General features: G+C 46.0%; 1 protein-coding gene across 1 annotated transcript in view; it reads right to left on the bottom strand.

The window, feature by feature from the left end:
* Nucleotides 1-15974, bottom strand: part of PPP1R13B (protein phosphatase 1 regulatory subunit 13B) — a 41408-nt gene extending 25434 nt beyond the window's left edge. Inside the window, exons 1-3 of the mRNA XM_006765887.2 lie at nucleotides 15809-15974; nucleotides 8982-9101; nucleotides 4168-4244 (exon numbers count right to left, since the gene is read on the bottom strand). Coding sequence (XP_006765950.2) covers nucleotides 4168-4244; nucleotides 8982-9101; nucleotides 15809-15956 — 345 coding nt within the window. The 5' untranslated portion in view covers nucleotides 15957-15974. The remainder of the gene's footprint in view (nucleotides 1-4167; nucleotides 4245-8981; nucleotides 9102-15808) is intronic.
* Nucleotides 15975-16039: the final 65 nt, after the last annotated feature.

Below are 16039 nucleotides of genomic sequence, written 5' to 3'. Positions count from 1 at the left end.
GAGGACAGGAAAGGGGGCTTCCTGGACCCCCAAGGGAAGCAGTGCTGCTCAGGAGAGTTCACACCGGCGCCGCCCCGCCCGAGCCGGCGAGTCTGAGAGACTATTCCTGCAAGGCTGGCTCCTGGCTGACCCCTGGGCACTTGAAATTTGAGAGGGTTCCCACCATTCTCGCAATCCAAGACCCCTCGGGGGATGTTGGACTCCGGTTTCGGCCCGATCCCCACAGGCCAGACCAAGGGACCCCACTAGTGCACAAATCTGTGCACTGGGCCTCTAGTATGCATATAAGATCTTTGGTTAATCTCTTCCCACCCTCCCCCTTCCCTCTGAGATTCATCAGTCTGTTCCATGTTTCCATGCCTGTGTGTTCAGTGTCTGCCTCCTGGTGGTCAGTGCACATCATAGCTACCAGTTAAACAGTTGTTTAGGCTTTTATATACATACTAGAGGCCTGTTGCAGGAAGATTCCTGTAAGAATAGGACTTCCTCGGGCCTATTCCTGCAAGAACAGGGCTTCCTGAGGCCAGAGTGAAGCAGAGAAGGGGCTTTGCTCCCTTCTCCGCTGCCTTGCTCCCTCCCATCTCTGCTGCCTCACTTCCTCCCGTGTCCACCACTTCGCTCCCTCTTGTCTCTGCCACTTTGTTCCCTTCTGTCTCCGCTTCCTCCCTTCTCCGCCACTTCGTTCCCTCTTGTCTCCGTTGCCTTGCTCCCCCCCATCTCCGCTGCCTCGCTCCCTCCTGTCTCCACTGCCTCACTCCCTCCCATCTCTGCTGCCTCGCTTCCTCCCGTCTCCACTGCCTTACTCCCTCCCGTGTCCGCTGCCTCAGCTTCGTTCCCTTTTCTGCTGCTTCACTCCCTTCTGCAGCACTGGGCTTCCTTCTACGCTGTCTTCAGTCTTCGCTCTGTGCCTGTGTATGCAAATTAACCGCCATCTTTGTTGGGTTAATTTGCATATTGCCCTGATTGGCTGGTGGGCATAGCGGAGGGATGACCTGGCTGGTGGGCATAGCGGGGGGATGGGCAATTTGCATGTTTCTCTTTTATTTGTGTAGATAGATTCTCAGGTCATACAAAGTTATCAACTTAAAAATTAGCCTGCTATATTTGGTCAAATATTTAATTAACTAACCCCTAATGCCTTGGCAGGGCCAGACCAAATGATTTCATGAGCCTGCATGGCCCGCAGGCCAGAGGGTCCTCACCCCTGTTTAGATAGAGGCTGCCTATATGAGCAGCTCCCAATAAAATGCCTGGGCCCTGGCCCCTCCAATGAGTGTCCTGGTGACATCATTGCACATGTTGTCACAGCTCACTGCTGGCGGAATTAAGCACTTCCTGTGCGGCTCCACTGGGAGAGGACTCCGGAAGCCTGGCTTCATTTCCTCCAGGCTTTGCCCATGTGCCTTTTCCCTGCGTGGCCCTGCGTTGTGCCCTCCCCACGGCAGACAGTCCCGGCCAGGAGGACGACCATCCCGAGCCCTGTGAGTCCTAGTAAAGCAGTGGCGTGGGGTGGTCCTGGACACCCAAAACAGGCCTAGACAATGAGAGCAAGTCAACTTGCCTTTACAGATAAGGTCAAACCAGAGCTTCAAAATTCTGTTGGATAACTGGAGCTCTGGGTGCTAATGACAACGTGTGCATGTGGCCTGGGGCTCCCAAACCCAGCAGGAAACAGTCGCACGGAGAGTTTTCCGGGCCCACCAGACTTCCGCCAGGGGGTTGGGCCTTTATTTCTCAGACGACTTGACTTGTGGACCTGCCATGTTCAGAGCAGAATGTCCCCAGCCTCCTGGCTGAGCAGCTGGTCACGGGCATGAATCACTGCAAAGCAGCATCCTGTCCTCTTCCCAGCACACGCCCACCTCTCTCAGCTGTCAATTGATCCGTTCCCAGCTGCTGTCCACCCACAAGGCTACAAGGTTCCATGTGCCATGTCTCTATAGCCAGGGTATACACAAAAACATCCTGGAGAAAGATGTTTTGAACACATTAACTTTAAAAGTGCACAAAAAAGTGCTCTGTAGACAATAAAGTGCTTACAGAGGTAGTGTATTATTAGGCTTAAAAGGCAGGTGTGAGGCCATAAAATACATAACACCTTTGATGTAATGCTCCCAGCAGTAAGGTATACCTCTAGACTCGCCCTCTAATTACAAGTCACATAAAGGCTGCAAACACATTTAATTTAGGTTTCAGGCTTCAGTTTTGTTGATCTTGAAAAGTAAACATAACCTCCCTGTTAACAAGAAACAACTTCATCTGCAAGAACCGACCACGGCCCACCCCACCACACCTCAGAATGCCCCGCCTTACACCCCCGGACCCCCTCCTTGGGCCCTTCCCTTCATCACACGTGTGCACATCCGCCTCCACACGAAGCCTGTCTGTACTTACTTCACCCCCTGAGCGTCAGGGGGGTCTCAGACCTCAACAGGATCTTTGAAATTCTGTCGGACAGAAGTTCTGACGCACACGGCCCTGGGCCGGGGGTCCCACGCGCGGCGGGATGAGAGAGCCCTCTGGGGAGCTTTCCAGGTCCCACCCAGACCGCCTGAATCACGAGTTCTACCAACAGAGTCTGGGCCTTTTCCTCTCAGGACTTCCTGAAGCGCATGCCTGCAGACGCACAGGGGCTCCATTTTGGATAGTATGTCCTGTGGCAGACTGACTGGAGGGTCTGACAAAAGACCTTCAGGAACTGAAGGGTAAGGGAGGAGAATCCATCATCGACATGAGGACAGTTCTCCTGAGCAGCACAAGGGTTAGGAGGGTGGAACCACAGAGAAGAAAATACAATCTAGCATATCACTTGGCTCTGCAGTGGGTGGCTGCAAAATCTAAAATGGGCTTCCACTTTATAACCAACTATCGACAAAGGAGAAAAGGCTTCATTGCAGTTAGATAAGCTCACACACATCACCAACCTTGGCAACACAGAGGTACAGGTATAAGAGCTGGAAGTAGGTGGGCAGGGGAGACGGGGCGGGGCAGGGGGAGATCCAGGGATATGATTTAGAGTTGACAGCACAGAGAAACAGAGGTTTAAGCATATCATTTAAAGCCACAATGGGCCCTAGCCAGTTTGGCTCAGTGGGCAGAACATCAGCCTAGGGACTAAAGGTCCCGGGATTGATTCCGGTCAAGCGCACGTACTCGGTTGCAGGCTCGATTGCCAGCCCTGGTCAGGGTACGTGCGGGAGGCAACCAATCAATGTGTCTCTCCCACATTGATGTTTCTCTCTCTGTGTCTCTCCCCCTCCTCTCCACTCTAAAAAAAATTGATGGGAAAATATCCTTGGGTGAGGATTAACAACAACAAAAAGCCACAACGGTACACAGTAAAATTACTAAATAGCAATTTGATACAAGTAAGTTGGAAAGCAGAGAGGCAAGGTGACTTGCTCAAAGTGAGCTCATTAGAAAGTTCTGAGGCCAGTGCCCTCACACGGCCTCACACTCCAGACCCAAGTTCTTTACCAGAATCTGGAGGAAGTCATGTGTCCAAGACTACACACCTGGTTACGGGCAGAGCCAGAAAAAGAAACCAGTTCTCCAGATTTAACATTATTTGATAAAGTCATTACTACAATTTTCAGGAAAGACCATTTTGAAAATGTCCCTACCTGCTCATTCTTTCAACGTACACCAGACATTTCTTAAAAAGAACCCCTCACCTAGACACACTGCCCACCTCTAACCAGCGCCGGGCCTGCTCGCCAGCTCCACACCATGTGGCAGAGGAGGCTGCCTCTCCTGCTCGCGGCTGTAGGGACGTCAGCCCACTAGCCAGTGTCATTCAAAATCCGACAGAAAGCTCAAGGCAGCCACACTGAAGACACAAAGCCCGCTGCCTGCTCGCCTCTCAGCCCAGATACTGAGCCACCAGGCAGGGGCCAGGCCACTGCCCCACGCACACAAGCGAGAGCTGCTGTTCCCGACACGCGTGGAGGGCACTGCTCCGCTCGAGGTGACCCAGCGCACAGACCAGGCTTGGAGAGGTGAGACCACTCAGTGACTGCCTCTTTATACTTCATAAAAAGTTGTGAAATATTCAACAGAAATAATTTCTACTAAAATAATAATTCTTTAAAAAGAAAATATAACCAAAATGAATTAGTACTTGTAAAAAGCATTAAAAAAATTTCAATACAATTCACTGTTGCTCACCCCATTCTCAGCACGCTTCTCTCCAGGCACGTTTATTACATTCCTCTGGGTTCTCTGCTCTTGGGTCTGACGGCCACCTAGAGAAATGAGAGGACCAAACTTACTAAAAATATACTAGAAAAACCATGTTCTCTTTTTAAGGACAATTAAAAAATATTTTTATTGATTCCAGAGAGGAAAGGAGAGGGAGAGAGAGAGAGAGAAACTCCAATGATGAGAGAGAATCGTTGACTGGCTGCCTCCTGCACGCTCCCCACTGGGGATGGAGCCCGCAACCCAGGCCTGTGCCCTAACTGGGAACTGAACTGTAACCTCCTGGTTCATAGGTCGATGCTCAGCCACTGAGCCATGCCGGCTGGGCCCCAGTGCTGCTCTCAATCCACCATAAGCCATGTGTCCTGTAGAGGAGGAAACAGGCACAGGGAAGTGAAGCCACTTGCCCAAGTCCACACCCTGGAAGTAGCACAGCCGGCGGAGCCCAGGTGGCTTCGACTCTACCACCATAATGCCACTCCCCACGCACTACGCCAGTGATGGCGAACCTTTTGAGCTCAGCGTGTCAGCATTTTGAAAATCCTAACTTAACTCTGGTGCCGTGTCACATAGAAATTTTTTGATATTTGCAACCATAGTGAAACAAAGACTTATATTTTTGATATTTATTTTATATATTTAAATGCCATTTAACAAAGAAAAATCAACCAAAAAAATGAGTTCGCGTGTCAGAGGTGTCAGAGGTTTGCCATCACTGCACTAGGCCGTGCCCTGCACATGACCTTTGTCAGTCACTTTACACGCCAGGCTTCGGTTTCCCGAGTGTGAAAGGTGACTCAAGCACATGTCCTCTGTGCTGTCCTCTAGCTGCCATATAGAGGGCTCTCACCCTGCTAGGTAGGGGTATCTCTTACTTACACTCAAATACCATCCCTTTTAAATAATGTCCATCGGTGATGACCGCCTGTCCCTCAGCTCTGGGGGAAGCACAGAGGAAACATGAGTCTTGGACCCTCAATTCTGGCTGCTCAGAGCATAAGCTGGAGAAGTCCAGTGAACAGAACAAAACAGGGAGCAGATGCCTGTGAGCTGTTCTGCCAATTTCTCGAGTTAACAGACAGACAGCACAAGCATGAGCACAGGCAGGAGCAGGCAGAGGGCAGAGCACCACAGCTGGGGATGGTATTCTGAGTCAGGGCACCAGAGAGGATGACTATGAAGGGAGGAAGCGGCAGAGGAGGCAGAGGGGACAATGACCACCTCACACCTGTCGGAATGGCTATCATCAATCACTCAACAGACTTGCGTGCTGGTGGGGATGTGGAGCAAAGGGAACCCCCGTGCACTGCTGGCAGGATTGCACTGGGGCAGCCACTATGGAAAACAGTATGGAGGTGCCTTAAAAAATTAAAAATAGAGCTACCTTTCAACCCAGCAATTCTACCTCTGGGTGTTTATCCAAAGAACTCTAAAACACTAATTCAAAAGAATATGGGCTCCTCTTTGTTCACTGCAGCTTTATTTACAATAGCCAAGCTATGGAAGCAACCCTTGGGTGAATAAAGTGAATAAAGAAGATGTGGTACATATATTCAGTGGAATATTACTCAGCCATAAAAAAGAATAAAATCTTATCATTTGCAACAACACGAATGGACCTTGAGGGTAATATTCTAAGTGAAATAAGTCCGACAGAGAAAAACAAATACCATATGATTTTTAAAAAATATATATTTTGTATTTATTTCAGAGGAAGGGAGAGATAGAAACATCAATGATGAGAGAGAATCACTGATGGGCTGCCTCCTGCATGCCCCCAAATGGTAAGTGAGCCTGCAACCCGGGCATGAGCCCCTGACTGGAATTGAACCCGGACTCTTTCAGTCTGCAGGCCAACTAGCCCCTGAGCCAAACCGGCTAGGGCAATACCATATGATTTCACTGATATGTGAAATCTAAAGAACAAAACAAACAAACAAACAGAAACAGACTCTTAGACACAGAGCACAATCTGAGGGCTGCCAGATGGGAGGGGGGTTGGGGTCTGGGTGAAAAAGGTGAAGGGATTAGAAGTACAAACTGCCAGTTACGAAACAGTCATAGCACAGGGAATGCAGTCAGTAAGGTTGTAATAACTAGGTGTGATACCAGGTGGGCACTAGAATTATTGAGGATCACTTTGTAAACTACATACTTTCCTTACGGCTGTAGACAGCTCTCTTAAGTATCCCTAACACTTCTAAACGTCATAAAGTGAGAAATGAGACCTTCCCCCTTACCTCACCAGCACGGGACATGAAGCGTTATGCACACATATTGTGGTGATAAGAGTGAAAAGTAAAGCTGCTTGTGCAGAGCTAAGGGAGGGAGGGCATTCGTATGTGGAGGGCTCGGGTAGAGGGTGCGCATGAATTCTGATCCCGAGAGCACTGCTGTGGGACTGCACGGAGCTAGCAAATCCCTGCGGGAGGGGCTCTGGTCTGAGGCAGAAGGGGATGAAGAGCTAGACCTGCAGCCTTGGTCTCCTGACCCCGGATGCCCAGCAGCCAGTGGAGTGAAACCCACGAGAGATGGTGCCCTGTAAACCAGCTGTGAAAGGGGCTCTTAGAGAGTGTGCACCTGAGGGCACAATGTCCTGTCACGTAAACCACAAATAAAGAGGAATAACTCACATAAAGAAATCTCTTTACAGAAGGATATCTTTTTGCTGTTGATTTTTTAAAACAGCAGAAGTAATCCACAATCACTGTCAAATAACAAGTTAAGGGTCTCTTCACTGTACAGTTTATATCAGCAGTTCTCAACCTGTGGGTCTCGACCCCTTTGGGGGTTGAACGACCCTTTCACAAGGGTCGCCTAAGACCATCGGAAAACATATATATAATTACATATTGTTTTTGTGATGAATCACTATGCTTTAATTATGTGCAATTTGTAACAATGAAAATACATCCTGCATATCAGATATTTACATGACGATTCATAACAGTAGCAAAATTACAGTTATGAAGTAGCAACGAAAATAATTTTATGGTCGGGGGTCACCACAGCCTGAGGAACTGTATTAAAGGGCCGCGGCATTAGGAAGGTTGAGAACCACTGGTTTATATGCTTTCAGAAAAAAACATTCCCCTTTTTTGGTTAAATTTTAATTCTAAAAGAGGTAGTATATTCCCAAAGTTCAAAATGCAAAAGGAACAAACAGGCAAACAATAAACAATCCCCAGCTTCCTTTTTGTTCTGTTTTGTTTTTTTTAATATATTTTATTGATTTTTTACAGAGAGGAAGGGAGAGAGATAGAGAGTTAGAAACATCGATTAGCTGCCTCCTGCACATCTCCCACTGGGGATGTGCCCGCAACCCAGGTACATGCCCTTGACCGGAATCGAACTTGGGACCTTTCAGTCCGCAGGCCGACGCTCTATCCACTGAGCCAAACCAGTTTCGGCACCCAGCTTCCTTTTTGTAATCCTCACCCAAGGGTATGTTTTCACTGAGAGATAGAGAAACATCGATGTGAGAGAGAAAAATTGATCGGTTGCCTCCCGTACGCGCCCCGACGGGGGATCAAATCCACAACCTAAGTTTGCGCCCTGACCAGGAGGCAAACCCGCAAACTTTCGTGTATAGGATGGCACTCCGGCTAACGGAGCCGCCTGGCGGGCGCTGCCAGTTTCTCAGTGCCCTTCCAGACACTCAGACGCACCAGCCAGTGTGGGACAGGACGCTGCCTGTCAGACAGAGGTCCCACGTGCATACTGTTCCCACGGTGCTCAGCCTCGTGGTGCGTCCAGGACCGGGGTCGGGGCACAGGGCTTGTAGTCACGGCTGTGAGCAGCCCGCGGCTGGATGCAGCACGATTTTCAGCCCAAGGCCCCCGTGGGCATGTAGGCTGTTCCTATCGGTGGTGCCCCATGAGTGACCATGCATCCACCATCCTGTACGTGTGTAGCACAGCTTTAGGGAGAGTTCTCAAAAGTGAGATCGCTGGGTGAAAGGGTTTGTGCTTCTGTAAGCGGAACAGATATGCCCAAACTGCCCTCTGCAAAAGCTGTCGCCTGGCACTCCCACGGACACATGGCGTGCCTGTTCCCAGCGTCCTCCCAACACTGTTACTAAGTGTCCCATCTTCACCAGTGGGACAGTTCTTCTGTCAGGATGTGGCTGGGCGTCTTGTCACATCCCAGGGCCACGATACTCTCTCTCCTGAGAACTGCATGTTTGTATGTATCGCTCATTTTTTTAAACTGGGTTTTACTTTATTTCATTTTTTGTATCGATTTGTAGGAACTCCTTATATGTAAAAGAAACCAGCCCTTTGCTAATGAGCTACATAAATGCTGTTCCCCAGTTTATAATTTGTCTTTTGAAATTGCTTAAGGTGGTTATTGCCAAACAGACAGTTTTTGCTTTTTCAGTAATTCAGTTTGTCTTTTCTTTTTTGGTTTATTGCTACACTTAGAAAGGTCCTGTCCACTTGAAAAATAAAACATATTTCTCAGCATTTTTCTAATCCTTTCATGGCTTTATTTACTCTTAAACCCTAGATATTTGATCCATCTGGTATCTATCAAAAGCAATTCCTTTGAACAGCATGTCTGAGTGCATTCCTGGGCGATGGTCCTGAGAGGGAGCCAGGGCGAGGCGCCTGGACTGTGAAATAACTCAACTGCAAGAACAGAGGTCAGAGGAGTGTGAGACACCAACTCTCCCTCTCACACTGTGAGTGAAGGGCAACACAGCATAGTAATTTATTTTAAAATTTTTAAATTAAATTTTATGGCAAAATTTAACAAAGGGAGGGAAAGCACTCATTTACCTTGTTCACTGCTCTCGGTCGGGGAATCCTCATGTCGAAGGAAAAATTTCACTTCTTCCCTCCGCGGCCCCCATTTCTGAAGATGTTCATACATCATGTGATCAAAGGGTATGGGGCGTTCTGGAAAAAACACATCTCATTTATCTCAGAAACAAACAACGTAATTCCTACCCAAAGCAAACAATAAAGATAAATTTAAATAAATACACATATGAATTAGAATTCAAGACTATTACAAGCACTAAACTTTAACTTTAATGAAATAAAGCAGGAATATGAATGAACAATAATGTAGGTAACTAATAAGCACAAGAAGTAAACATAAAAGTAATTTTCCAACATTAAACAGGCAACACTGGGGAAAAATGCCCTTCACAATATTTGTCATGAAGCAGTATGCCTCCCCCTCTTCAAAGGAACATATCAAAAACCGGTGGGACCTTTTATTCATTAAAATGCTGCACGTGATGATGGGACGTACCCTGCCTCGCAATGCAGTGAGCCCACACAGCACTGCACACAGCTGCTCATGCAGCATTAGTCACAGGGGCCCCAAGCGGAAACAACCCAAACGGCCATTAACTGCTGGACGGGTGAATAAGATGTGGTCCATCAGACAGCGTGACCATCCAGCCGCACCAGGATTAGGTACTAACACAGGCTTCCAACGTGGATGCGCCTGGAGAACATTATTCTAAGTGTAAGCAGCCACACAGAAGAGGCCACACACTGTATGATCCCACTTCTACGAGGGCCTGGAGTGTCAAGTCCACAGAGCAGGGGGGCACACCGTGGCTGCTTGGCTCTGGAGGAGGAAGGGGTAGGGAGCTGCAGAGTTTGGTGATGGTTGCACAACACTGTGAACGTCCTAAAAACCACTCAACTGTACACTTTAAAATGGTGATTTTATATTATGTGAATTTAACTCAATTTAAAGGGGAAAAAAATGAAATCTTGAAATATTCCCACTATTGCTTTGCTTGACAGTTTGAGGAAGGATACTAGCAAGTCCCAAGGCTTGTAGAAATGGTGTGGGGAGAGAGAACAAAATGGAACAGTACTTTTCCTCCCTTCTGCTCAGTCTGAGGACCTGACTTTCAGGGAAGAGAAAGGACTTGGGGAGCGCACCCTCTCAAACAAGCAAGGGGTGATGCAGGGGCCCTCGATAAGTTCTAGGTTCCCACAGGAAGGACACCTGCCCCACTGGAACAGGGCGTCTGGCGGGACACACAAAGGTCTCCCTTGTGCTTAGAGGGGCGTCCTGAGTAGAGGGCTGGCTCTTAAAGGCACAAGAGGACGATTTTAAAAAAGAGAGAGATGAAAACCCTGTCACTCCTAGAGACATGACCACACTGCTGTGGCCTTGCGCCTCCTGCGTGTGCAGGCAGCTTCGCCTCCCTCGGCAGACTTGAGGGCAAGGACAGAAACGGTCGCGTCTCTGTTGATTAGCTCAAGTGCAACTCAGATTGGGTATCACAGCAAAAACGAGCACAAACTGAACAATAAAGAAGTAAAAATTATTCCGTAATTTAGTTTTGTAAGTAACACTCACGTACCTAGGCCTATAAAAATCTATTGTTTTCTCTTACGAATTAACAAAATTTATAGAAAAGATTAACTTCAAGAAAAGTCCACTAAGCATCACTCCCTTTATTTACATGAGAAGGTTCAGTGATTGCTTCAAAGTGGAAACACACTGCCCGACACCGTCCTGTGACACAGCGCATGCACCTCCTCAGGCGAGCCTCGGGTCCTTGGATAAGGCAGAGAAAACCAGGAGGCAATCCCACAAAAGGAAGCACGAAGGGTCACCTTCCCTCCTGTCTGCGTGCGTGCGAGGGGACACTGTGTGGGGAAGGGCCACAGAGCAGGGGAATAAACCGCAAGTTAACGACTGTCACGGGCTGAGCTGAGTTCTACGCTGACGTCCTAACCCCCGAGCCTCAGAACATGGTCTCATTGGGAGATAAGACCTTTGAAGAGGTAATAAGTTAGTGAAGCCATTAGGGTGGCCCTAATCCAATATGACTGGTGTCCTTATAAGAGAAGATCAGGACAGAGACACGGAGAAGGTGGCCATTGACAAGCCAAGGAGAGAGGCCTCAGGAGAAACCAAGCTGGCTGGCACCGTGCCTTAGACCTCTGGCCTCCTGAATCGAGAAAATAAGTTTCTGTTGGGTAAGCCACCAGGCTGTGGTACGTGTTATGGCAGCCCTGGCAAACGAATACGCAGGCCCACAGAGAACTATTTTCTTCCCAAAGGCATTGGCAACCACACTGAATGACATCTGTGACATAACGATCGCACTGGCATGCCGTGAGTCACAGATGCAGTGATTGTTACGCAGGGGTTCTCTGAAGCCCAAATATTACTTTAAAGGTTCCTCTAGAGCAGTGGTTCTCAACCTTCCTAATGCCACGACCCTTTAATACGGTTCCTCAGGCTGTGGTGACCCCCGACCATAAAATTATTTTCGTTGCTACTTCATAACTGTAATGTTGCTACTGTTATGAATCGTCATGTAAATATCTGATATGCAAGTTATATTTTCATTGTTACAAATGGAACATAATGAAAGCATCGTGATTAATCACAAAAACAATATGTAATTATATATGTGTTTTCCAATGGTATTAGGCGACCCCTGTGAAAAGGTCGTTCGACCCCCAAAGGGGTCACGACCCACAGGTTGAGAACTGCTGCTCTAGGGTAAGAGATTGAGACAGGCTGTTGGCTATAGAACTCCCCCTTCCTTTGCATCTCATCTACTTGGACACATCTCCTCAAGGCCCCGCGCTGCTGCTCCACTTCAGTCAGTGGCCTCAGTGTTTGCTAAGGGCCTGTTATGAGCACCAGGCGGGCGCTGGGGATACCATGGTGAAGAGACAACTTCCCACCTCCTGGGATTTAGTCTAATGAGCGCCACGAAGGCTACTTTGTCATGTTCCAATAAATCCTATGGTAGCACTGGAGCCCGGGGGAGGGACATTTAACACCCTCCAGGATTCAAGGAAGGGCCGAGAGGCAAAAAGTAGAGCTTAGCCAAGCAAAGCAGGGCAAGTGCCAGGGATTCTTCTAGACAACGGAAGAGCATGTGGAAGAGCCATGGCAAATACAGCACGCCGTGACCCTCTGCGCTCCGAGGTGACCGTCCTCATTGTGATGAGATAAAGTCACAGGTTATGATTTCAAATGGACTTGGGGACCAGGCCAATATCCCTGATGAACTCAGATGCAAAAATCCTCAACAAAAATATTAGCAATCCAAATTCAACAATACATTAAAAAGGTGACACATTATGATCAAGTGGGATTTATTCCAGGGATGCAAGGTTGTTTCCCACAAAAACAAAATGAAGGCCAAAAATCATATGATCACATCAATAAATGTGCAAAAAAAAAAGCAGCATTTGACAAAATTTAACATCCATTTATAATAAAAACTCTAAGCAAAATGGGAGTAAAGGGAACATACCTCAACAAACTAAAAGGCATACATGACATACCCAGAGGTAACATACTCAATGCTGAAAATCTGAAAGCGTTTTCTCTAAGATCAGGAACAAGACAAGGATGCACAATCTCACCACTTTTATTCAATATAGTATTACTGTAAGTCCTAGCCACGGCAATCAGATAAGAAATAAAAGGCATCCAAAGCGGAAAGGAAGAAGTAAAACTATCATTACTTGCAGATGACATGATACAATATATATATAGAATACCCTACAGATTCCACCAAAAAACTATTAGAAATAATAAACGAATGTAGTAAAGTTGCAGGATACAAAATTAATATTCAGAAATTGGTTGTATTTTTTATACATTAATAATGAACAATTAGAAAGAATTTTTTAAAAAATCCCATTTACAATTGCACCAAAACAATAAAATACCTAGGAATAAATCTAACCAGGGAGGTAAAGCAGCTATACTCTGGAAACTACAGTATATTAATGAAAGGAACCGAAGAAGACACAAATAAATGCAAGGATATATCATGCTCATGGACTGGAAAAAATATCATTAAAATGTCCATATGAGCCAAGGCAATCTACAGAGTCAATGCAATCCCTGCCAAAATACCAATGGCATTTTTCACATAACTAGAACAAACAATCCTAACTTTTATATAGAACCACAGAAGACCCCAAATAGCCAAAGAATACCGAGAAAGAACAAAGCTGGAGGTATCAAGCTACCTGTTATCATACCACATTACAAGGTTATAATAATCAAAACAGCATGACACTGGCACAAAAACAGACAAACAGATCAACGGAACAGAACAGGAGCTCAGAAACAGACCCATGCTTATCTGGTCGATTAATCTACGCTAACGGAAGCACTGGAGTAAAGTAAAGACAGTCTCATCATTAAATGGTGCTGGGAAAATTAGACAGATAAATGCAAAAAAATAAATGAAACTACACCGCTTTCTTACACCATATACAAACAAACTCGAAACGGATTAAAGACTCAAATGTAAGAGCTGAAATCATAAAACTCCTAGAAGCCATAGGCAGTAAACTCTTTGACATCACTCTCAGCAATATCTTTTTGGATACGTCTCCTCGGGAAAGACAACAAAAACAAAAATAAACAAAGAGGACTACAGCAAATTAAAAAAGCTTTTGCCCCATGAAGAAGACCCTCAACAAAACAAAAAGGCAACCTACTAAATGGGAGCAGACATTTACAAAGAATACATCTGATGAGGGGCTAATATCCAAAAGAGATAAAGAAGTCATACAACTCAAAAGAGCAAAGAGTATGATTAAAAAATGGGCATAAGACCTGGATAGACATGTCTCCAAACAGGACACACAGATGGCCAGACACATTAAGAGATGCTCAATGTCACTCATTAATCATCAGGGAAATGCAAATCAAAACTATGATGAGCTATTACCTCACCCGTCAGAATGGCTACCATCACAAAGACAACAAACAACAGGGCGATGAGAAAGTGGAGAAAAGGGAACCCTCATGCACTGTTGGCAGGAATACAAACTGTTACAGTCACTATGGAAAACAGTATGGAGGTTCCTCAAAAAACTAAAAATAGAACTACCATATGCCCAGCAATTCCACTTCTGGGTATTTACCTGAAGAAATCGAAAACACTGCTTTGAAAGGATACATGCGCCCTTATGTTCACTGCAGCATATTTACAACAGCCAAGATATGGAAGCAACCTAGGGGTGCATCGACAGACAAGTGGATAAAGATGACATGGTATGTATACACAAAAGAAAGAAATCCAACCATATGCGACAATATGGATGACCTAGAGAATATTATGCTAAGTGAAATCAGTCAGACAGAGAAAGACAAATACCACATGATTTCACTTATATGTAGAACCTAAAAACAAAATAAATGAAAAAACAAAAGAGAAACAAGCTCATAGATACAGAGGATAAACTGATGGTTGCCAGATTGGGGGTGGGGGGCTGAGGGGCTAGGTGATAAAGGTGAAGGGGATTAAGAAGAACAAGTTGCCAGTTATAGGATTAGACACAGGGGTGCAAAGTACAGCACAGGGAATATAGTCCACAGCATTGTAATAACCATGTATGGTGCCAGGTGGGTACTAGTCTTATGCTGATCACTTTATACAGTGTCTTATCACTGTGTTATACACTTAAAACTAATTAATTGTATGTTAACTATAACAAAAATAAAAAAAATGCTAACTTCAGCAGCACGTATACTAAAAGTGGAACAATACAGAGAAGATTAGCATAGTCCTTGTGCAAAGATAACAGGCCGATTCATGAAGCATTCCGTATTTTTTATTGCATATTTGAAAGTTGCTAAGAGAGTAGATCTTAAAAGTTCTCCTCTCCCCCAAAATATTCCATAACTGTGTATGGTGATGGATGTTAAGCAGACGTATGGTGGTGACCATTTTGCAATATATGCAAATATTGTATCATGTTGTACATCTGAAACTAATAATGTTGTCAATTATACCTGAATTTTAAAAATGTGGGGCAAAAAAATAAAGGACAATTTCACTGATTATCTCTAGGTGCCCTTTAAACACTTCCATTTGGATGCTCATCTCATTATCATCCTGAACTCAAAATGTCCCAGCTGAGCACTCTCCTATTTTCCAACACAGACCTCCCAACGGCCACCTCCTGCCGCAGATGAAGGGAGGCTGCCCTCTGCCCAGGCTGCGTGAGCTGGTCTAGTCTCCACCCTGCTGCCCACCATCTCTCAACAGTCTCAGGCGCACACACATTTTCTCTCCCCGATCCTTCGCACTGTGCCCCGCTTAGAATATCCCAGTCTATCTAAATCCAACCCTTCCTTTAAGAGTCCAAATTGTTTGGCAGAGTTTCCTGTATTCAGCAATCATATTACCTACACTGCCCAACTAGCGGACAAGGTCCTTCAACGTGGTACCAGTATTTATTTACTCGTCTCACTTTAATAAATACATATTTATGGAGGACCTACTATTATACACAGGAAACACAGTAATGATCTGCCTTCATGAGGTTATATTCGGTTAAAGTAGATGAAACACTTGACAGGTACCACACCAAACACTATAGGGCAGCAGTGGTATCAGGAAAGACTTCACAGAGCTGGACCACGGCCCTGCTTGCTTTGGTGTCTGCAGCAAGGGTCAAGTCACAGAACACCTTTGTATGAACAGCATTTGTAAGACCCATCCCCATGTAATACCATACTACCTGTATTCTAATCACCCAATTCCTGATTACTACAGAAAGCTGGAAACCAGAGCCATGCTGTGCGCTTGATGACCAGTGAGTCTGAGGGCCTCAGCCTCTGAGAGGCGCACACATACCATTTCCCCTCCACACCTCAGCCAAGTGGCAACTGCCTTCCCCAGGCTCCTTGCAAAACTCCACGACATCTCGACACGTCGTTTCTGGTGTCACAGGAACTTCGGTCAAAATCTGTTCATTGTTGCTCAAGAACACGGTTAGTATCATCTGTAAGAGAAAAGATGAAGTCAAAGCCACAACTTAGTCATTATCGTAAAGAGATTAATCAGTAAATGGAAAGCAACTCCCCA

This window comes from Myotis davidii, unplaced genomic scaffold, assembly GCF_000327345.1.
Source record: "Myotis davidii unplaced genomic scaffold, ASM32734v1 scaffold480, whole genome shotgun sequence".
Lineage (NCBI taxonomy): Eukaryota > Metazoa > Chordata > Mammalia > Chiroptera > Vespertilionidae > Myotis > Myotis davidii.
The sequence above is the reverse complement of the archived record's forward strand: the minus strand, read 5'-3'. Positions and strand labels throughout refer to the sequence as shown.